The sequence below is a fragment of the Staurois parvus genome, unplaced genomic scaffold (assembly GCF_062004578.1).
Source record: "Staurois parvus isolate SC_StPar_1 unplaced genomic scaffold, SC_StPar_1.0 ptg000011l, whole genome shotgun sequence".
Lineage (NCBI taxonomy): Eukaryota > Metazoa > Chordata > Amphibia > Anura > Ranidae > Staurois > Staurois parvus.
The window spans coordinates 21101388-21126395 of NW_028317807.1; the positions used below are offsets into that span (position 1 = coordinate 21101388).

General features: G+C 40.7%; 1 protein-coding gene across 2 annotated transcripts in view; it reads right to left on the minus strand.

Annotated features, from left to right (window-relative positions):
• PTH2R (parathyroid hormone 2 receptor) overlaps positions 1-25008 on the minus strand; it is a 477959-nt gene that overhangs the window by 250891 nt on the left and 202060 nt on the right. For both annotated transcript variants that reach the window (XM_089672855.1, XM_089672846.1), the window contains exons 3-4: positions 13969-14085; positions 11590-11711 (exon numbers count right to left, since the gene is read on the minus strand). In XM_089672855.1, the coding sequence (XP_089528981.1) occupies positions 11590-11711; positions 13969-14085 (239 nt within the window). The remainder of the gene's footprint in view (positions 1-11589; positions 11712-13968; positions 14086-25008) is intronic.

Consider the following 25008-nt stretch of genomic DNA (forward strand, 5'->3'; position numbering starts at 1 on the left):
CCATCCTGCCCATTGGATAACGAGTGATCTTTATCAACTCTGTGCAATTAGCAAGGACTCTGAAAGCTGTAAAGGTAAATCAGAAAGTTGAAGAGTGATTTTTTTATTTTCTATGTAGTGTGGCAGAGGTGTGAAAATTAAATGATTAACCACATGCCGCCCAGCCACTGTAGAAATAAGGCGGCAGGGCGGCACGGCTGGGCAAAACCACGTTTTAAAATGTGTGTTTTCAAAACAGGTAGGGGACGCGCGCGAGGCGTGCCGTCGCTCTACCTGTACCGCCGATCACGGCCGCAGATGTCAGTCACCGGGTCACAGCTGGTCGTTACCGTCTGTGTCCCGGCGATTAGCGGCAATCACTGACAGAGAGCACAGCTGCAGTAGCTGTGCTTTCTGTCAGTTCCCTGACAGCTCCTGACATGCTGAGCCGGAGAGAAGAGTTTATCTCTCCTGATCAGCTTGTCCCCAGTGCAGTACACACCCCCGCCCCCTAGTAAAACACTCCCCTCACACAGTTAACCCTTTCACTGAATAATAAAGTTAACCCCTTCCTGCCCAGGGCCATTAGTACAGTGTCAGTGTTTTTTTTTGGCACTGATCACTGTATTGGTATCACTGGGGATGTCAGTGACCCCAAGTCAGTTCCCCCCCAGTGTCAGAATGTCAGCTGAAGGCCCGGAGTCCCGCCATAAGTCGCTGATCGCTGCCATAAGTCACTGATCGCCGCCATAAGTCGCTGATTGCCACCATTATTAGTATAAAAAAAATTTTTTAAATCCCAGTATCTTTCCCCCCATTTGTAAACACTATAACTTTCACGTAAACCAATTAATTTACACATATTGGGTTTTTTTTTAGCAAAGACATGTAGCAGAATACATTTTGGCAGAAATTTATGACTAAATTTGATTTTAACATTTTTTTTTACTGGACATGTTTTATAGCAAAAAGTCCAAAATATTGTTTTTCTTTCCTCAAAATTGTCAGCCTTTTTTTTTATAGCGCAAAAAATAAAAACCGTACAGGCAATCAAATACCACCGAAAAAAAGCTCAATTTGTGGGAAAAAAAGGATGCAAATTTAATTTATGTACCGTATTGCATGACAGCACAATTGTCCGTTAAACTAGCGCAGCGCTGTATAGCAAAAAAATGGCGTAAATTGCAATATCTATACCATAGTTTGTAGACGCTATAACTTCCACACAAAGCAATCAATATACACTTATTGGGATTTTTTTTACCAAAAACATGTAGCAGAAAACATTTTGGCCTAAATTTATAACCAACTTTGAGTTTACTATATATTTTTTTATAGCTGAAAGTAAAAAATATCGTTTTTCTTCAAAATTTCTGGTCTTTTTTTGTTTATAGCATGAAAAATTAAAAAGCGCACAGGTGATCAAATACCACCGAAAGAAAGCTCTATTTGTGTGAAAAAAAGGACGTAAATTTTGTTTGGGTACATCATTGTATGACCGTGCAATTATTATTATTACTATTATACAGTATTTATATAGCGCCAAAGGGTATGCTCAGCGCTGTACAATAGCGAGGGGGACAGAACATGAGACAAGACAGTAACAATACAATACAATACATGAGGGGTTCGAGGGCCCTGCTCTTTCGAGCTTACAATCTAGGAGTTATCAGTTGAATTAGCACAGCGCCGAGTAGCAAAAAAAAGGCCTGGTCATTAAGGGGGGTAAATCCTCAGGAGGGCAAGTGGTTAAAGGATTTGTAAAACAATAAATGTGTATGCACTGGATCAGTGCCTTCAATGGTTTGTTCTATTTTAATGTGGAACTTTAGTCAGAAAATTAAATCATGCTAGATCACTCCATGCTGACTCCTTTTGCTTGTAAAGCTATGTAAAACATTAAAAATATGTGCCTATACTGCTTGAAATCCAATAATACACTGTCTCACCCTGCTCTGCACATGCTCGCTTGCTCTCTATTTCTCTGCATTGTGCCAAAATTATAAAGGCCAATCTTCTGACAGCCTAAAGATTTATGGTTGGTCAGGGGCTCTGGGCTTCAGCAACATGACAGCTTCCAGCAAGAAGAAACAGGAACAATGCAGGAGGCAGTTTACAGTACATGCTAATTTGGTAGCATAAATATTAATGTGGAATGTGTGTTCCTTGCTATCATCACAAAAAGAGTCGAGTATCTAGCTGCTCGTCCCCAACATAAATGTAAATGGAGAATCCCCCTATGGGACTTTAATGCAGCAAACATGTCATTATACAGTACATACTGTATACTCAAAATAACTTTTTTAAAACATGCTTTTATTACATAGACACACTTGTGAAAGGTACATCATCTTTTAAAAGTGTGTTCCTTTCTAAGGAACACTATTTTTTTATCAAGTTTGTTGTTATGGGTAAAGTTCTGCTTTAGCTACATCAGCTCTGGAAGATTTACCCCCTTCATGACCAGGCCATTTTTTGCTATTCGTTGCTGCTCAGTTTCAACTGGTAATAGCGCAGTCATACAATGATGTACCCAAATGAAATTTATGTCCTTTTTTTCACACAAATATAGCTTTCTTTTGGTGGTATTTTATCACAACTGGGTTATTTATTTTTTGTAGTATAAACTAAAAAACCTGAAAATTTTAAATTTTAATTACAAAAAATATCCAATAAACTCAAAGTTAGTCACAAATTTAGGCCAAAATGTATTCTGCTGCATTTCTCTGGTAAAAAAAATCCCAATACGTGTATATTAATTGGTTTATGTGAAAGTTATAGCGTCTACAAACTATGAAACTATGGTGTGTGTGTGTATGTATATATATATATATATATATATATATATATTGGAATCTATGCAACTTTTACTTTCTGGCTGCACATTTCACATTTCTTGAGGTGCTAACATGCCACGACAGTACAACACCCCCCCCCCACACCCCCAAATGACCCCTTTTTGGAAAATAGATGCCCCAAGGAATTTTCTGAGAGGCATGTTGAGCCCGTGGAAGATTTTATTTTTTCCGCAAATGTTTGGAAAATGCCTTTTTTTTTTTAACACAAAGTTGTCACTTAAATTATATATTGCTCATGCATGCCATGGGTATATGTGGAATAACACCCCAAAACACATTTTGCTACTTCTCCTTCTCCCAAAACCCAATGACCGCTCTCAGGCTTTCAAAAGGCATATTTCCTCATATCACTTCCTCACAACATATCACAGTTTCGGGGAGACCCTAAAATTCCAAGACAGCCCCCCCCCCCCAAATAACCTCTTTTTGGAAAGTAAACACCCCAAGGAATTTGATAAGAGGCATAGTGAGTATTTTGCAGATATAATTTTTGTCACAGGGTTTTGAAAAAGAAAAGAAAAAATAAATGTTCATTTTCTTTCTTCATTTTCCAAATAATTGTGGCAAACAACATACTCACCATGCCCCTTAGCAAATACCTTGGAGTATCTGCTTTTCCAATAAAGGTTCATGCTTCTACTATCCTGACATTTCAGTGCCAAAATTAGAAGCTTATGCCATACTATTCACCCATTATTCTAACACTTGAAGACAGCTTTTTCTGACACTTTTTGTTTACATGAGAAACTTTTTTTTTTGCTAGAAAATTACTTTGAGCCCCCAAACATTTTTTCAAACGTTTATTTGTTTGAAAAAAAACACTTTTTGGAATTTTAATGCACAAAAACACAGTATATTGCCAAATTGTTTGATAAAATATAAAAGATTACGTTACACTGAGTAAATAGATACTGAACATGACGTGCTTTAAAATTGCACATGCCCATGCCACGGTGACAAACTACTTACATTTTTAATATCGATAGGTGACGCTTTAAAAGCCTTTACAGGTCACCACTTCATATTTACACAGGAGGTCTAGTGGTAGAACTATTGCCCTCGGCCTGCCATTTGCGGTGATACCTCACACGCATGGTGCAATCTTTTTTTACATACCGACACTGGACCTAAGCTTGTGTTTGCCTTTGTGTGCAAGCACGGGAAGGGGGGGGGCGCAGGGGGGATTTTTTTAAATGTTTTTTTTCTTTATTTTTACACTGTCCCTTTTTTTTGGATCACTTTTATTGTTATCAAAGGGAATGTACACATCAGTGACAGGTACTCTTTTTTTGAGAAATCTGGAATCTATTAGACTCTATATAACTCCTCTGCCCTTAAAGCATCTGATGATGCCAAGATCTGTGTGATCAGATGCCTTCCCAATTTAAAAATGGCACTGTTTATATCCAGCTAAATGGAAATGATGAAATGCTCGTAGCTTACGGTTTCTTAGACAATAGAGATGATTGGAGGCATTAAAGTTTCCAATCAGTTCTATGGTCAGTTTGTGGAAATGCTGGCTGCATTCTCAGATTTCCCTGTGGGATGGGAGAGCCCGAGAAAGCCGTGGAAGGTGGCGCAAGGGGAGAGGGGGAGGTCCCTACCCACATCTTGTAAAAATGATCCAGCAGCTCATTAGTCACTAGGATTACTTTTACATGATATCTGAGCCCCAGCTGAAAAAAAACTACCAGAATGATGCCTGTACCTGCATGCAGGCATCATCCTGGTATAACCACTCAGAGTCCAGCGATGTATCAGTATATTGCTGGTCCCTGTTGGTCATATATGTAACAACAGAGAACATGGTCATATGATGAATCGGGTCTGTGGACCAATATGACCGCAATTCATTCTTTTTTGTAATGCCCATGTTCAGAGTTAGGCCCAAAAAAGTTTTAAATTCAGAAACATGCAAATTGTCTGGCAAGAGTTGAATTTAAGTGGGTGGCCATGTATTGGTATTCGTGGCCCACAATCTGTTGGTATAAATCTTCTGTGAAAAACAGCAGGGGCTAAATGCTAGTGCTGGCCGTGAACGGGGCTCATCCTGCTAACACTGTGTTTTTTGGGGATCAATATATTGATCTGTGCAAGCACTGTACTAGTAATGGCGGTGATCAGTGACCTACAGCTTGAGTGCGAAAGTGTGGCAATCTAAAGCTAGCTGATCCTGGCTGGGAGGGGAACTTACAGAGCTGGATGCTATCTTATGTCGCTAGTGGCAGTAATACAGTGATCAGTGAAAAATTCTATATACTGACACTGTACTAATGGCAATGGCTGGGTGACAGGGTGATCAAAGGGTTAAAAGGGGTGATCAAAGGGTAAATGTGTTAAATTAATGTCTGTGTAAAATGTAATGTTTCTTTTTACTCTCTTCTCTCCCTGGAGCGACAGTGGGGCAGCGGAGGGTGCATGCATGCACACGCATACCTGGAAATAGAAATCGACGTAAGGGTATGTCGCTTTGCCCAGAGCCGTTGCTCACCCACTCAATGTGGGCGGGTGATTGGCAAGTGGTCAAAAAAGAAAATCTAAACAAAATTCTTAATATTTTATTTTTATTTATTTTTTTAACATTATTTTAATTTTTTTTACTATTTTAAAAAATAATACTTTCAATAGAGTAGTGCACTGTTACCATAGTAACATTGTACTACTCTGGGGGGTGATCGGGTATTTGTTTTTGTTTTACACTTTGCATTGCAGGAACAATAAAGATTATTGCTCTGCAATGCGTTTGCTTTGTACTGTCATGAATGGGTTAAGTTCATGACAGTTCAGAATACAGTGATCTGTGATTGGCTCCAGCTGGTCGCATGGCACAGGGTGCTGTGATTGACCCCATGTACCATGTGAGACTTGTGGGCCAATCACAGCTCACCAGAAAGAGAAGCAGAGCTGTTATGAATAGAATGATTCATAACAGCTTTATTAGCATTGTGATCATGTGATTGCATCACCGGGTCCCGTTCTCCGGAATCCTTATTCCGCTGTCTCCAGTGGGGGAGGGGATGTGCGCTGTGCCCCCTTGTTTTAGGAGAGGCAGAGCGACCTACCGGTACATCGCTTTGCCTGTAGCTGTCCACAGTACATTGTGGGTGGAGGATCTTAAAGTGTTAAAATTAAGTTATCTTATCCTAATCGGTTACAGAAATGATGCAAGGGGTCTTCAAAAAGTTTCCATGCTTTTATACATACACTGTATATGTTAAAAAAGTGCAGAAACTTTTTGAAGAACCCTCATATAATACATCTTAAAGCTGATAACTATATTTAAAAAACTATAACATTTGAATGTCATATGTTTGGAAGGTAAGATGTAGAATTTGACCATATTTAGTGATGCAATAACCTTCTGCAAAAAATAAACATTAGATAACCAAAGATTCTGTATATATTTACAAGCCTTTTGGACATACTGTAAAACAGTGCACAACAAGTAAGAACATAACATTAAAGTATAACTAAAAGCAAAACTATTTTTTTTTTAAATGACTACTCAAATCCTTGGCTCAGATACAGCAGACTCCAAACGGCTCACAGTAACATTTGGTGGAGACTTCTCCTTGCTAGTTGGCATGATTCCTGTCTCCCTCACACTTAAAAATGCACATGTGCCATTCTAAGAAGGGTTCAGCCCTGTAAACTGTCAGATTTATTCAGTCCTTCAGAGCATGAAAACTCCAAAAATGGTAGTGGGCCAACTAGCAGCGGTATCTCTCCTGTTGCTCACCACTTCCAAGACCTGCAAGACACAGAAGAGAGCCCTGTGGAGGGGCAGCTACATAAGCAACTGTGAGAACACCAGGAATATCATCTTTATAAGCATCTAATCAGCAGTCAATACATCAAATTTACGGCAGACTGAACAGTCACAATGAACCCTATTTGTGGGGGATTCATTACTTGCTTATATTGCCTCTGATAGTCCAAATACTCACACTGTTTTAAAATTAATAGTTTATGAGAACATACTGTATAAATCATATAGAGTAAAAGCTGGGGGAGTTTGTCAAGGCCCACATTGAGTAAGTGGACTCTCATACTGACCAGTAGGATGACATTAAGTGGATCAATGATACGATTCAGACAGATCCCGCAGAAATAATATTAACAAACATGGATTGCCAAAGTCAGTTACACATGCACAGTTGGTTAACTATCTGACTCAGATATTTAAAACTATGTTGCCTCCACAATCCTAGCTTGATTTCATTAGTAACAGGACACATAAAATTACCAAGCTCAAACACCACCTAGATATTAGCCCTAGACACATTTTGGCAAGGGTGCATTTTTTTTCCATAAAGCTGGGTTTTTTTCAGACCATAGAAAAAGAATGTTATACAAAGTACAGTAACATGACCATGTTTACATAGTAGAGACCAGGGCTTTCTTTCTGCCGGAACGCGGCGGTACTGCGTTCCGCCACCTTTTTCTTCTTGTCCCCGCTCACCGACTGCCTCTGCAGAGCTGACAAGCTATGCAGAGCAGCGAAAGTGACAGGTGCCGGACGCGGCTTGTTTATGTCATGCTTGCGCGTGCCCGGCACCTGTCACTGCCGCTGCTCACAGCCGGTGAGCGGGGACATGCACGCTTCACCCCCCCCCCTCTACCGCCAGCGTGTAAACATCGGGGGCGCGCGGCCACCCCCATAGGAAAGGTGTATCTTAGTACACCCGGCGGTGCGCGCTGACGTCATCACGCCCTCTGCTCGTCGATCCTACCATAGCGCGGATCGTCAGCATCAGGTAAGGAGCGGCGATACAATTTTTCTCGCTTTTCTTGCTAATGTGGGGGGGGGCAGTGTTACTCGCTATTCTTACTAATGTGGGGGGGGGGGCGGTGTTAATTCCATACATTTACTTTTATAGCCCCTCCCAAATTTTACTTGCATTCCTGTTCTCTAAAGGGGTGGTCCTAGGGTTTGATGGGGGCGTGGCCAGGTTTGGGTGGGGGAGTTCCACCACCTTTCCTCTGAGAAAAAAAGCCCTGGTAGAGACTACATATAGAAATTGTAGTAAGCTTATATAGAAATAACACAATAAGGCCTCTCAAAATTTTAACAGCATTCAGTATCCCAATACGTTTGCCTCTCTTGGTATACTTCCAGCTCTGAAATGACCAATCTGGGTAAGAAGGAAGTCTATATAGGACTGAATGGAAAGGAGATGTAGCTCAAGATATTGTACAGCCAAGATAAACCTGAACTGGGAGAGAACAGAGCAGAAAGGGCATAGTGCCTAGAGGTAAGAGAGAAAAGAGAGAGAAGGAAAAAAAAAAGAAAAAAAAGGGGAAAATTTGTCAAATGAGGGAAGTGGAGGGGTGGGAACGGATCAGCTCTAGTTCACCCCCTCCTCCGCCCAGAGTGGCAGAAGGGGAGAAAGCGTGCAAGAGATGGGCAATGTTTAGTAAATTTATCATTTTAAATATATATTTTGTATTGTGTCGTGGTTTTAAAGTGGGTCCAACAGGCCCATGCAGTAACAAATTTGGTAAGGCGATCTGGTGATATTTAAATTAGTTCTTTCATTTCTTCAATATTAGCCAATCTGGAAAGTCATTCCCTGATCGTCAGAATGTGTGTAGAACGTCAGTGTACTGGTATGCAGAGTCTGGCAGCATTAACCATAAACATAGCTAAGGATTTATGATAGGATTTCTTACATAAGGGAGAGCAGTGTAAAAGGTATTGGACTGGTGTATAATCCAAAGTGTGGACACTTCCGTGGTACTCTGGTGGACTTTTTTCCAAAAGGGCTGGAGCAGGTCGCAGGACCGCCAGATGTGCAACATTGTGCCCTCCTTTTGAACCAAATCTCCAGCACAAGTTTTGTACTGAAGATGTGAATTTGTGTAATAGGGATGGGGTTTCTGATTTTGTAGCAATTCTCTTGGATGGCTACATTGAGCGAGCCCTTATGGGCATGTTCATTAATGGTGGTCCAGTCTTCATCAGATAAAACTACCTGAAGTTCTAGTTCCCACGCCACTCGATAAGAATCTGGAGTAGATTGAGCATCTGGGAACAACAGAGAGTAGATAGTGGAAACCATATGGTGCTGAGGTTTTGTTTTCCTACAGAGGGACTTAAAAGGTGTGAGGGCTCTTGCCCATGTACTACTTGCAGGGGAAGATGAAAAAAAGTGTTTAAGTTGAAGATATGGCCCAAATAGGAAAGGAACTAGATGCCAACAGGGCGTTTAATGCTTCAAGACTTAACAGTTTACTTTAAGAGAAATGTTGGAAAACACATATGTCTGTATGAGGCCATATGGATGATAAAAATGATCTTGACATTCCTGGGATAAAGTCTGGGTTTAGCCTGACCAAAGTTAAAGGGCCCAGTGATGAGGAGCTTGAGGTTTGTCTACACGAGATAGAGACATTTTGGAGGGTAGAACCTATAAGGGGATGTGAGAGTACGGATTTATCCAGTCTACAAATAGGTAGCCAAGGTCATGTTGCCAGTGGGGTAGTGAAGAGAAAGCATTCTAAGTAGACCCAGGCTTTTAGTTTGCAGTGGACATTCCAATCTATGGTCCTTGTTAAGTGGCAATGGTAATATTTCAAGAGATCAGGAAGTCCAATCCCGCAAGCTCTTTTGGATAATGTAAGACGTGAGTATTTAATACATGGGTGTGAGTTGTTACAAATAAAAGCCAAACAACTGTGTTTGTAGGTTCCAAAGAATGACTGAGGTAAGTGAATAGAGATGGTCTGTAAATATAGTAGGTGCAGAAGGATATTCACCTTTATGAGGGCAACACAACCAAACCAGGAAATTTTGAGCAAAGCCCAAGCCTTTAAGCCTTTCTGGGTGGTTTCTAATGCCCTACAGAAGTTACTATTATAAAGATCAGAGAAGTAAGCAAGAATCTGCATTCCCAAAAAAGTAATGGTGTCAGGAAAGAGTGCATTTTTACTACGATACAAAAAGTATCATGTCAGCAGCAAAGAAAGTGGGCACACTTTCAGATTCCTACATCTCATTGACATTGCTGACATCTCTGCTGCTACTGTACAGATAAGGACTTTCAATTAAACTACTTGTCACTTAAAGTGTTACTAAAACCAGGACCCTGCATTCACTATATCTGTTCTCCCACAGTACACAGAACATGGAAATGGAATTATTTTAGTAAATATAAACTGCTAATTACCTTTTCTCATCAGCAGTTACAGCAGTCTTCTGACTTCTATCAGTGTTAGCAGAGCACTGGTTAAAGTTTGTAGGATGGGTTTTCATTCTGCTCTAGGAGGATGCTGAATTCCCTGCCCTCTGTCTGGACAGTGCTGACTGGGCCTGTGCTGATCAAATGCACTCTCCCGGGAAAAAAAAACACTCACCAAACTGAGCATGTGCAGAGTGTCTCCACACGATATGTCTTATCAGGAGATAAGAGGGGGACACTGGAAGAAGGGCTATTCAGAGCAAAATAAGGCATCATTCTGGTGCTGACAGGGGAGAGATCTGTATTGTTTACATACAGACCTCTCCTCTGTCAGTGGTCCTTGGTGATCGGAATCTCCGTCCGGGACCCAGTGATCGACAGCTGTAGCTGCCAATGGTGACACGGGTAGTGCACCCCCTACTCGGAAATATAAAATTATATATATATATACACAGAGAGGAACAGAAGTATTTGAACACCCTGCGATTTTGCAATTCCCCCCACTTAGAAATCATGGAGGGGTCTGAAATTCACATTGTAGGTGCATTCCCACTCTAGATCCCCCAGATCTAGAGGAGATCTGTGTGGAGGAGTGGGCCAAAATCCCTGTTGCAGTGTGTGCAAACCTGGTCAAGAACTACAGGAAACGTTTGACCTCTGTAATTGCAAACAAAGGCTTCTGTACCAAATATTAACACTGATTTTCTCAGGTGTTCAAATACTTATGTTCAGCAGTGCAAGACAAATAAATTCTTTAAAAATCATACAATGTGATTTCCTGAATTTCTTTTTTTAAATACTGTCTCTCAGAATGGGAATGCACCTACAATGTGAATTTCAGACCCCTCCATGATTTCTAAGTGGGAGAACTTGCAGAATCACAGGGCGTTCAAATACTTCTGTTCCTCACTGTGTATATATATATATATATATATATATATATATATATATATATATGATTTTTCGCAGCCCTGCTGCAGTAGTTCTGCTGTAGGGCAGTTGGGAAGCGTTTAAGCACCCTCCCAAAAGGTGTGGCCAAGTGGAACTTTCTGGCTGCTAGGAGACACCTGTTGGTGGAAGCTGAAACTACAGTTTTCTGCCAAGAGAACCACAACGTCACCAGCAGGTGAACCAGGTCCTGACACAATGTTTCTCATATTGGATCATCCTTTGCTTCCTTTTTTTTTCTCTTTTTTGTTATGCTTGCTCTGTTTTTTCATTCTACTGTGTATCCTAAGATACCAATTTATTTTTCTTACAGACTGTTGTATTTCCATACATAACTCTCTGGTGTCAAAGCATACTGCATTCTATTTGAAATTTCTGTATCCTTATTGCGATGTTTATATTTCAATACCTTGATGTATAAAGTTATTATTATGATGTTGTTGCAAAGGCCTGTGTATGTTCAAATACTGTATGTGAAACCCAATAAAACGTCAAGTTGATCAAAATCTGACAATTGTTCTAACACCTCATAACTCTAAAAGAAAAGGTTTGCCTTTAGTTTAAATTATATTCATAACACCTATGATTTGTAATGTTTATTAATATAAACTAGAAATAGTTACCCTCCCGTGGCTCATTTCAGGTTCCAAAAAGCGAATGCATTCAGAATAGTTGGAAAAAGAACGGTTAGAATTTTGTACAAAATCCCAGGTTCCATTGACATTGCATCTTCTATAGACCATTCCTACAGAGAAAAATATATGGAGATAATGCAAAATAAGTATGCAACATTTCCATTAATGTGACAAATGTCTAAACATTTTAGAATCCCTTACTTAATGTGTGGAAGGCAAATTATGGCTCGTGGCACATATTTTCAAATCCTGTAAAGCAGTCCCTCCTCTAGCCACTGCTCTGAACCTCTGTACACATTGCTGCATTTGATCAGCAATCCATTATTATTTTTCTAATTCCAATAATGCACCTATTGGGCATGCCAAACAGAACTTACAAAACCTGGGTCCTGGAAGCTCTTTTTCTCCATTGTTCATGGGACCTCAACTTTGAGCAATCCAGCACTTTGTCCATGGAGAGAAAAGTAACATATGTTGGCTAATCTGCTCTACCAACCCCTTCCTCAGCAATTTATAGCAAACTTTCCTCTGCTTCCTCTGTACCTCTCTGTTGAGCTGCTGGGTGAAGAGAAAATATTCAGTACTGCCAGGTATATAGGGGCATGTGACTCACTCTATATAGTCAATTATCAAACAACAGTGCTGTCATGGTCCCAAGTTATCGAAATCGTATCACTACACAAATAAATGAAACCTTTAAGCGTATAAATTGATAATATTTCACTCTTTTATAGTATATGCTACCCTAGTTTTGCCCCACCAGACCTTTAAAGACTTTAAATCCAAACTAAAAATTGCAGTTTCCAGTGTTACATTTATTACCCACCAAGTTTTTATTTTATAAATTTGTCTTTATATTACTGTATGTGAACCAAATGTTACAATCTACTATCTGCCAGATTTAGAGACAGTGTATAGAAATATTTAACGAACACTGCCTTCAAATTGCAATGCCAAAGGAAAGGCATTTGAGCTATAATGCAATGCAGATTGTTCCTTGCTATTTTAATCAGTAATTAAAGTGATGCTAAAACATTGTTTACCTTAATGCATTCCTTGCATTAAGTTAAAAAATGTTTTCTATTTCTCTGCCCCCCTTCCCTGTGTGAAGGGAAAGAGACTGAGAATAGATCCAGCATTGTGCACAGCTGCATCTTTTCTCCCCTCACTTCCTCTTCACACAGCATTGCCATTGGCTCCTGCTGCTGTCAATCAAATGCAGCCAGGAGGAAGAAGTGGGGGGCGGGACAAAGCTCGGGAGCACATAGACCCCGTGTGCCTCCATAGTAAGCAGCATGCTATAGGGACACACAAAGAAGAGAAGGAGACAGGATCACCACCAGGAGACTCAAAAAAAGGATGATCAGGGCCACTCTGTGCAATACCACCGCACAGAGCAGGTGAGTATAATATGTTTTTTATTTTTATTTTAAATGACTTTAATAACACTTTAAAGTAGACAGTGAAAAGCTGGAAATAAAATCAGCACAGTAAGGTAGGTTTAGAAATGCAGGGAAATATTTTTGTTGAAAACATAATATACATTTAAACGTTACTGTCTGTTTTACGTACAAGAAGAAGTACAAGGAACACTGAGGATAAAAACAGCAGCTTAAAAAAAGATTGATACATCAAGTGATTATTGCTTGCTATTCCTGAATTTGAATACAGAAATGTGGCTAACTGTTGTATTACATTAAGCTTCCAATAATTTCCTTTGAATGTGATTTATTAGCTTTTTTTTTCTAACCAAAATGTGTAAGTTCTTTTTCTTGGACCATCAGAGCATACAGTTCTAATTCTGTATGTGCTGCATGGAATTCACAGCAAATTATAAACAATAATGTAATACTGATATACTGTATATATTAAATGTGTATGAAAGAGCAGAAGCATGAATAATTACTACACATGCTTTTACTGTAAATCATACATACTCTACAAGGAGCCTGACAGAGAAACACACAGAGAAAAATATTTTATTTTAATGGGAAATTTATTTGTTGAAATTGCTCTCCATTGTCCTCCTGTGCTGTGCTATGAAAGACAATTACTATTACAAAATTGTGACTTTTTATCACCAAACATTATGTACATAAATTACTTGTGGATGGATATAAACTAAGGGTGCAGGTTTAGATCACAGTGTGTCTTATAGCTTAGGCAACATTGCATCTTTCAGAAAAGAAAACCCCTTTGAATATCAGATATTTAGTAGTTTAAAAGAAGAAACAATGCATTGAATCTACTTAAATTATGAAGAGTTGTATTTAGATATGTAAAGTTAGGCAAGAAACGTCAACTTATTTCCATATAGCCATGAGGGAAACAGTGATGGATGTAATTGTATGCTTGTAAACTCAATACCTCTGTGATTAAAGTCATACACATAAGGAGGACAACTGACAGCAAGAATCTTCCCTGGATTTCCTCTTGGCCAGCATACCAATCCATCCCATTCTGGCAAACAACTTCCTTCGGTTGCTGTGTGAAGACAGAAATAAGTAAAATCAGCAGTCTGACTCAGCTTATCAGAATGAAGATGCTGATTAGCAAACACTTGAAGGTTTGGAAGAAGAGGGCCCAGGAGATGCAATGGTATTTGTGACACATGTAAGTAGAATTACATAGTAAATTCAACTGTGGAAAAAAACAGCAAACTATAAAGAGGAACCATTTCTCCACAGTACATTCTGTAAGAGCTGGGTATGTTCTTTTAACATAAAACAGGCGTGTTTTCTTCTTGTCTAGCTTTACAATATTTTATTTTTATATATTTTATTTATATAATATGGAATATACATATTTTCATTTTCCTTTAATATATTTATTTAATATAATATATTATTTTAAAATTTTATTATGTTTCATTATGCAGTATCTCCCAGAAGTGAGTACACCCCTCACATTTTTGTAAATATTTTATTATATCTTTTCATGTGGCAACACTGAAGAAATTACACTTTGCTACACTGTTAAGATATAAATTAGTGAGTGTACAGCTTGTATATCAGTGTAAATTTTCTGTCCCCTCAAAATAACTCAACACACAGCCATTATTGTCTAAGCCGCTGGCAATAAAAGTGAGTACACCCCTAAGTGAAAATGTCCAAATTGGGCCCAAAGTGTCAATATTTTGTGTGGCCACCATTATTTTCCAGCCCTGTCTTAACCCTCTTGGGCATGGAGTTCACCAGAGCTTCACAAGGTGCCATTGGAGTCCTCTTCCACGATGATATTACGGAGCTGGTGGATGTTAGAGACCTTGCGCTCCTCCACCATCCATTTGAGGATGCCCCACATATGCTCAATAGGGTTTAGGTCTGGAGACATGCATGGCCAGTCCATCACCTTTACCCTCATCTTCTTTAGAAAGGCAGTGGTCATCTTGGAGGTGTGTTTGGGGTCGTTATCATGTTGGAATACTGCCCTGTGGCCCAGTCTCCAAAGGGAGGAGATTTATTTTATTTATTTATTTCAGGTACTTATATAGCACTGTCAGTTTACGCAGTGCTTTACATATATATTGTACATTCACATCAGTCCCTAACCCTCAAGGGGTGCACAATCTAAGGTCCATAACTGACATTAATACACATACTAGGGCCAATTTAGACAGGATCCAATGAACCTACCAGCATGTCTTTGGAGTGTGGGAGGAAACTGGAGCACCCAGAGACAACCTACGCAGGCACAGGGAGAACATGCAAACTCCAGGCAGGAGGTGCTGTGGCTGGGATTTGAACCAATGACCCTAGTACTGCCAGGCGGAAGTGCTAACCATTTAGGCACAGTGCTAAATCGCAGTGGGATCATGATCTGTTTCAGTATGTCACAGTACATGTTGGCATTCATGGTTTCCTTAATGAACTGTAGCTCCCCAGTACCGGCAGCACTCATGCAGCTCCAGACCATGACACTCCCACCACCCTGCTTGACTGTAGGCAAGACAGACTTGTCTTTGTACTCCTCACCTGGTTGCCACCACACACGCTTGACACCATCTGAACTAAATAAGTTTATCTTGGTCTCATCAGGCCACAGGACATCATTCCAGTAAACCATGTCCTTAATTTGCTTGTCTTCAGGAAACTGTTTGCGGGCTTTCTTGTACATCGTCTTTAGCAGAGGCTTCCTTCTGGGACGAAAGCCATGCAGACCAATTCGATGCAGTGTGCAACGTATGATCTGAGCACTGACAGGCTGACACCCCCACCCCTTCAACCTCTGCAGCAATACTGGCAGCACTCATACGTCTATTTCCCAAAGACAACCTCTGGATATGACGCTGAGCATGTGCACTCAGCTACTTTGGTCGATCACGGCGAAGCCTGTTCTGAGTGGAACCTGTCCTGTTAAACTGCTGTATGGTCTTGGCCACTGTGCTGCAGCTCAGTTTCAGGGTCTTGGAAATCTTCTTATAGCCTAGGCCATCTTTATGTAGAGCAAGAAGTCTTTTTTTCAGATCCTCAGAGAGTACTTTGCCATGAGCTGCCATGTTGAACTTCCAGTGACCAGTATGAGAAAGTGAGAGCGATAACACCAAATTGAACACACCTTCTCCCCATTTACATCTGAGACCTTGTAACACTAATGAGTCACATGACACTGGGGAGGGAAAATGGCTAATTGGGCCGAATTTTGACATTTTCACTTAGGGGTTTACTCACTTTTGTTGCCAGCAGTTTAGAATGGTTAAATGGCTGTTTGTTGAGTTATTTTGAGGGGACAGCAAATTTACACTGTTATACAAGCTGTACACTCACTACTTTACATTGTAGCAATGTGTCATTTCTTCAGTGTTGTCACATGAATAGATATAATAAAATATTTACAAAAATGTGATGGGTGTACTCACTTCTGTGAGACACGGTTCATATATGGGTCTGAACAAATTTAAGTTGTTATAAATATATTATAGTTGAATGTTTCATGGCAGGGGTCAAACTGGCGGCCCTCCAGCTGTTACAGAACTACACGTCCCATCATGCCACCATAACATATGAGGGTTGCAAGATGTTCCCTTCTTGGGGAAAAAGGTTTATCATAGGAGGATAAATGAGGAAGGGTTGTAACAGCGCAAACACTGCAAAGTCCTGGGAAATGGTAGTATGGGTGATGGTGGTATTAGTGGCTACTGTATGAAGAGCGTAGGATTCCGTGTGGCACTGAGGGCAAGGCTTCCAAATAAGCTGTAGCAACTTCTGTAGATGAGAAAAAAAGCAGAGAAGCGCCTCTAAGTGCAATAAGTCTTTTAATACAAGTCTAAATGTAGAAACACTCACATGTGTGAAGTAATCATAAGCATAAAAACCGTGGTTAACAATAGTTAACGGTGGGGTGGTAACCCGGGTGAAGAGCCGTCATCTCTCTGCGATGTGGGGAGGTCAGCTCTCGGCTGGAACAGCGTGGTGGCTGGAGGGGGAACAGCGGTGAGGCCAGCCTTCATGCACGTCCTCCCTCAGAGCCGGATGGAACGCACGCTGGAACGTAGCGGCGGCGTGGCCGTGATGACGTCAGATCCCAGGGTGCACTGCGACGCGTTTCGGAGCATGCACTGGCCGTGGAAGGCGAAAGTGCACTCCTTTTTCAAGCAGGGGGAGGTGGATGAACAGGGGTGAATATATAGGGAACGTGAGTCTAATTGATCAATTAACCAATTAACCAGTGATTGACCATTGCTGTCAGGTGAATAGTGTAAAGTCATGGATGTTAACTGGGGGGTAAAAGGAAACCAAATGGAAAAAAGAGAGGATGTAATAAATAAGAAAACGGAAGACGAAAGAAAAAAAAAAAAATTATGTTCTGGGAGATTAGTGATGAACAAAAGGTTATAAATAATAAACTTTTTTTTTTTTTTTTTAATCCAATTTTTAGTTTATTATTTATAACCTTTTGTTCATTATTTATATTTTATTCTATTTTTCACAATGTTTTACAATGTAATTTACTTTTTATAATGTCATCTGCATGTATTATTACCAATATGTTTATCATCTTGCAATCATGCTGTATCATCTTGCAATCGTGCTGTATTACCACTAAATATCTGCTCACTACTGTTACATAATTGATGTGGCAGTGCTGCAAGGTGAACATTTTACCCCACTAATCTCCCAGAACATAATTTTTTTTTTCTTTCGTCTTCCGTTTTCTTATTTATTACATCCTCTCTTTTTTCCATTTGGTTTCCTTTTACCCCCCAGTTAACATCCATGACTTTACACTATTCACCTGACAGCAATGGTCAATCACTGGTTAATTGGTTAATTGATCAATTAGACTCACGTTCCCTATATATTCACCCCTGTTCATCCACCTCCCCCTGCTTGAAAAAGGAGTGCACTTTCGCCTTCCACGGCCAGTGCATGCTCCGAAACGCGTCACAGTGCACCCTGGGATCTGACGTCATCACGGCCACGCCGCCGCTACGTTCCAGCGTGCGTTCCATCCGGCTCTGAGGGAGGACGTGCATGAAGGCTGGCCTCACCACTGTTCCCCCTCCAGCCACCACGCTGTTCCAGCCGAGAGCTGACCTCCCCACATCGCAGAGAGATGACGGCTCTTCACCCGGGTTACCACCCCACCGTTAACTATTGTTAACCACGGTTTTTATGCTTATGATTACTTCACACATGTGAGTGTTTCTACATTTAGACTTGTATTAAAAGACTTATTGCACTTAGAGGCGCTTCTCTCCTTTTTTTCTTATCATAGGAGGATCACTGGAAAGACAGTTGTGACTGCGGTAAATGTCAAATAGCAATATCCTTTATTGAAATGACATGAAACAGCTTAAAACAGCCAATGCATTTCGGCCATCAGGCCTTAGTCATGGCCTAAGCCATGAGCCCTGAATAAGGCCTGCCAGCCAAAATGTGTTAGATGTTTTACAGCTGTTTAATGTAATTTCATTAAAAGATATTGTTATTTGGCATTTACCCAATTGCTGACTGTAACTCCAATGGTTCACAGTACACAGAGGTAACAGCAGCATTTCAGTCTGAGGACCGTGTGGAACTGAGGATTGAAGGAAAGTAGCAGCACCACTACACCTGTTATTATAGGAGGATGCAGGTGATTGTCAGAGGAGGGTGAGTGGTATTTTGGGGAAGAAAGACAATCTAAAAACATATCCAATGAAAAATTACATCTACCACGATTCACCTGTTAAAGTGATTGTAAACTTATAATTTAATTAATTAATTTAATAAATTAATTAATTAATTAAAATTAAAAAAAAAGGTGTTATACTTACCTGCTTGTGCAATGATATTGCACAAAGCAGTGGTTTACATCCTCTTTTGGAGTAACCCATCAGGGCTCTCTGCTGCGCCTTTCTTGCAGGTGCCCCATCAGCAAGCCAAGTCCTGAGGGGGGAAACCAGTGGGTGTGTTCCTGAGCCAGGCTGTGTGCTTGCATAGACACATGCCGAGTGTCTTGGCCACACCTCCTGCTCCCACCTCACAGAATATGACTGACAGCAGCAGGAGCCATTGGCTTCTGCTACTCTTAATGTCCTGTAAGAGCAGTGGTGCAGATGGGCACAGCTCTGGATCAAGATGGGGCACAGGTAAGTGTTTAGAGTTGTGGATGTGAGGATCAGACAGTGAAAGAAGTTTTAACTTAATGCAAATATTGCAGGTTCAAGCTTTGTGGTTCTTGTGGTAAATTTTGTCATGCAAAATTCTATTGCAACCAATAATTGTAGCTAGCTTATGAGTCAATGAGGATTTTTTAAAATAAAAGGGGGTTACACAGAGCAGCCATAGTGTTAGTGTTTTAGAAGCTGTTGTACAGAAAGTTGCATAGGGAGAGATTAGGAGAGATTAGGGTCAGTTAGGAAACAGTACCTTAAAATAAAAATATTTGGTTCTTAAATTAAAAAAAAAAATCATAATCACCTAGGTGGATGCAGCATTAGTCTAATGCTGCATCTGTCCCCCGCTGTTTCTGAAATGAAGAACTGAGTGATAAAAGACTGCTGATTGCTCAGTCCTCAGTGAGCAGAGAGCCGGTGACTGTCAGTCACTGGCTCTCTGCCCTGCCCCTCCAGTGCTCACTGGAGAGCCAACCTGTGCAAGGGGTGGACTTTTTGTGCAGCAGCTCACAGAAAGGCTGAGCCAGCTGCCACTCCAGGCACCTGAGTGGATCCCAACTGGAGTCTGACCTGGACTTTCTGAGTGACGTCAGCCAACAGCTGGATTAAGCCCACTGTCAGCTGAAAACGGGTTACAGGAGTGCAAAATGGGCTGCACTCCTGTGATCCATAGGAGAATTAGGGCCAAAATATATTTGGTCATACTTCTCCTTTAGTTCTGATTGTTATCTCTATGGACAGTTTCTTTGTATATTATTTTGTGGCTTTTGTCTTAGTATTTTGTGGTTGATTTGAGATCAGTGGTCGCATTTACAGTGAAGTAAATAAGTATTTGATCCCCTGCTGATTTTGAATGTTTGCCCACTCACAAAGAAATGATCAGTCTAAAAAATAGAATGGTATGTGTATTGTAACACAGAGACAGAATAGCAACAAAAAATTCAAAAGAAATGCATGTCTGACAAATTATGCACTGATTTGCATGTTAATGAGGGAGATAAGTTTTTTATCCCCTATAATTCAGCAGGAGTTCTGGCTACCAGGTGTCTTTCATACAGGTAACAAGCAGAGATTAGAAGCAGTCTCTTAAAAGGAGTGTTGCTAATCTCATTTTGTTACCTGTATAAAAGATACCTGTCCACAGGAGCAATCAAACAATCAGATTCCAAACTCTCCATCATGACAAAGACCAAAGAGCTGTCCAAGGATGTTAGGGACAAGATTGTAGACCTATACAAGGCTGGACTGGGCTACCAAACTATCAGTGACATCAGTTGGTGCAATCATTCGCAAATGGAAGAAACACAAAACAACTATCAATCTCCCTAGGTCTGGTGCACCATGCAAGATCTCACCTCGTGGAGAGTCAATGAACATAAGAACAGTGAGGAATCATCCCAGAACTACACGTGAGGACCTTGTTAATGATCTCTAGGAAGGTGGGACCACAGTCACCAAGAAAACAATTGGTAACACACTACGCCAACAAGGATTGAAATCCTGCAGTGCCCGCAAGGTCCCTCTTCTCAAGAAAGCACATGTCCAGGCCTGTCTGAAGTTTGCGACTGAACATCTGAATGATGCAGAGGAGGACTGGTTAAAAGCGTTGTGATCAGATGAGACCAAAATCGAGCTCTTTGGCATCAACTCAACTCGCCGTGTTTGGAGGAGGAGAATTGCTGCCCATGACCCCAAGAACACCATCCCAAATGTCAAACATGTTGGTGGAAACATTCTGCTTTGGGGGTGTTTTTCTGCTAAGGGGACAGGACAACTGCACTGCATCAAAGGGACGATGGATGAGGCAATGTACCGTCAAATCTTGGGTGAGAACCTTCTTCCCTCAGCCAGAGCATTGAAAATGGGTCATGGATGGGTGTTCCAGTATGACAATGACCCAAAACACACGGCCAAGGCAACAAAGGAGTGGCTCAAGAAGAAGCACATTAGGGTCCTGGAGTGGCCTAGCCAGTCTCCAGACCTTAATCTGACTGAAGTTTGTACTGCCATGGCTGATCAATTTCCCTGTGTCCATGGTTTGCTAGAGCTAGCTTGTACCTAATCACTAAAGGAACAAGACCACTTCCTTTTCTGTTTCACACAGCATCCAATGCATGCGCTGCCATCCACTCTGTGTCCCATCATAAATGTTGGAGTGCTAATGCAATTTAAAAAATCTCTCAGCCGTCTGTAGGTCTTTGAATATTCTGCCCGAAGATCTAATTAGCTCTCTCCTGCACTAACACTAGACTGAGAGACCCATGGACTATGGTATATGCAATTCTCCGGCTACATACAGACGTCATGCATTAACCTGGACAGTGCCATACTGCATACCTGATGTTTGTACACAAGCAGAAATTATTGACAAAGGAATGTGAAGATTTACTATACTATAGGCTGCAAGTACTGAGAGTATCATGACACACTATGGACATGTCATAATATACAGCAAATATATATATATATTTATTATTATTATAATTGTTATTATATTTTTTTTAAGCTCTACTTTTTATGAATGAAGAGCAACCACTGAAATTCAGACATGTGGCTATGTCTAGGATACGTAGTACAAAATGGGAGAATGATAGGATCAGTCTAAGACAAGCAGGAGAAAAACATTCCCTCTACCCTCTCCTACTGATCACTACACAGCTGATCATACACAGTAAGATTTGTATTTTAAAAAATCAAACAGATTTCACCATCCAAGCCCTACACTGTGGATGGATGAATCTCCCAATGAGACTATTGTATTCTGACAGCTGGCACCAGCGGCTATCAGAATACCCAAACAGTGACTGCATTTGATTGGATACAGATGCTGTTTGGCAAAAAAAATTAAAGCAGGCTCCTTCAATTTTTCATTCAAAGGATTTTGGGTGGGAATGTGGTCACAGGGTCTCCATTGGAGTAAATTTCTGCTGGTTCATCAGAAACTGGCAATAATTTAGCATAATGTATGGTCAGCTTTAGAAACATAAACACATAGAAGAGTGATGGCATAAAAAAGACCAAGTGGTCCATCCAGTCTGCCCCAATTTTTTAATGTATACATGTTTTAGTTTTTCTTTTTGTTAATTTTTTTTGTCTATGCATGTTTAAATATACTTACTGTTGACTGACTCTACCTCTATTGAAGGTCTATTCCAAGTATCAACTATCCTTTTGGTAAACATACTTTCTAAGATTAGGGTTTTTTTTATTCCTTATTTAACAATAAGAGAGGTACATATAATACAGTGCAGAGTATAACACAAGGTAGAAGTCATGCCAACAAAATACATATCATCTAAATATCTTCATATAATGTTATATTACACACATTCCGGAGTTGACCCTTTTACAGTTATTTTCTATTGGAAGGAAAATAATACTCTGCATCGCATCAACATCATAACAATACAATGAGGTTGTAAGGACCACTGTTAAACTTTTTGGTATAACAGTTAGGAGGGAAAAAGAGAAGGAAAAAGTGAAGAGTAGAGGCCAATCCGCAGCCAAGAAAACAGCGGGAACAAATAGAAAGAAAAAAGAAAAAGAAAAGAAAAGGAGGGACAAATGGGGAGGGGGGAGGGGTTAGGGAAAGGCAAGAATGTCTATGTCCCCTCAGGAGCCTACCAACACCTCAGAGAACAATGCAGCCCCTGAGCCTTCCAAGATGAACTTGTATTCAGTGAAGAAAGTAAATTCACGCTAGTAAAACCACTTTTTAAAGAAATTTTGACACACGACTTGACACCTGTCAAGGCAAGGTCTTCCATTCTATTAATCTTTTCAACCTCAGATGACTACTGAACTATAGAGGGTGGTCTCATCTGCTTCCAACAATCAGGTATACAGCTTTCAGCTGTATTCAATAAATGAGGAAGAATAGACCTATAATAAGTCTTCTGAGATATGGTATGGTGATGACAGAGGGGCCATGCCAGGCCCATGGGTACTTGGTAGTCAGTAAATTTTTGAGTGACCTTGGACCAAAACTCTTGGAGCTTGGCATAGGACTAGACAGTATGTAGGAGGTCTCCAATATCCACACTACACCTCCAGCAGAGGTCCATGGAGTCCATAGAGATTGTGCAGTCTATCTGGGGTGAGGTAGCACCTTGTCAAGATCTTATAGTTTGTTTTCTGATGTTTGATGCATATGGAAACCTTATGTGTAAAGTACAGGTTTCTATCAATGTGCCTCGTTGTGAAGGTGAGTTTAAGATCTCTTTCCTATATAGTTATAAATGGTGGTTTAAAGTGACCAGGTGGTGTATTAATCAAAGCATACATACGTAAAATTGAGTGTCTAAGAGGTTTAGTGATAACACATTCCCTCTCAAAGGGAGTGAGCTCATGAGTGAATGCCTTTGCCAGGGGGAGGGAGGACAGATAATGTGAGAGCTGTGCCCTATGTCAAAAATCCAGGGTCTGCAAATGAGGCTGTGCATCCATGTGTTGTACAGAGGACCATGCATTCCGTAGAGTGACATGTCAGGCTATAAATAACCCAGGTCTAAACAGTTCTCAGAACCGGGGATCAGTTACACCTGGTTCAAAAGACGAGTTGTCAAGAATCGAAAAAACTAGAGAAGGGTAAGGGGCAAGCCCCTCATTCTCAAAGACTTTCCAGCATACAGTACCTTTCATGTAGTTCCAGTTGTTGGGTGGGATTGAAACTCAGGGGGCACATCATCAATACACCATGGGTGGGCCAAAGGTGGTATTCTGGAGGCTGTCTGGTCAATCACTACCCATTGCTTAAATTTCCCATGATGGCTCCACCCAGTGACTCTGGTTAAGTGGCAGGTCGCATGGTATCCTGCAAAATTCGAAATGGCAATATCCCCTGCAAACTTTCCAAGTCTCCTATTGAATGTCCTATTCAATTGCTTAATGTAAGAAGATGGGGTACGTATGGGCAGGGCCTGAAGCAGTTACAGTATATGAGGCGTAACCATCACTTTCAATAGGCTATATTGTCTAGGCCACAAGAATGTACCCACGTGCCATGTGGTTAGGTCCTGTTTTAGATGTAGAAGGAAGGGTGGGAAACAATGTCGAGGGGTTGCCTGAAAATATGTCAACATCTTTTGGAACCTTAATGCCCAAATACTTGATATGTGATGCCCATTTGAAAGGGAAATCGGTTTGCAGACAATGGAACAGGGGGTTTGAGAATTAAACTTTAAGGGCCTCCAATTTCTGGAAATGTATTTTAAAAAAGGAGATTGGAGCTGTAGAAGTCCATTTCTGCTAATAGGTTCAGGATAGAGATAGGGTTAGTGTTAAGAAACAACAAGTCATCCGCATAAGCAGTATTTTTGAGTGGGTTTGTGCATCATTTGGGATGCCTGTAATGTCTGGGTTCTGATGGATCCTCTGACGCAATGGTTCTGATTTCAAGATAAATATAATTGTAGAGAGCGGGCAACCTTTACAAGTACTAATGGTGATGGAGAAAAATTTTGACAGTACCCCATTTATTCTGATTTGTGTTGTGGAAGGTGAATAAATGGCAGAGATCCAGGGCATCATTCTGTTCCCAAGGCCTAGGTGACAAAGCGTCCGCTCCATGAACGTCCAGCTCATCCAATCAAATGCTTTCCCAGTATCCATGGCTAGTAGTAACATTGGGATCATCCTTGACTGGGCAAGCTGAACTAGAGAGAGTTTTGGAGGTGTTATCTCTGGCTTCTGTTAAAGGCACAAAGCCCAGCTGGTCTAAATGAATGATGTCGGAGTCTAAGGTTAGTTTTGAATGTTCCTCCTGCTACAGTAGTTTGAAGCCAAATCTAATAGCCCCAGGTCAAAAT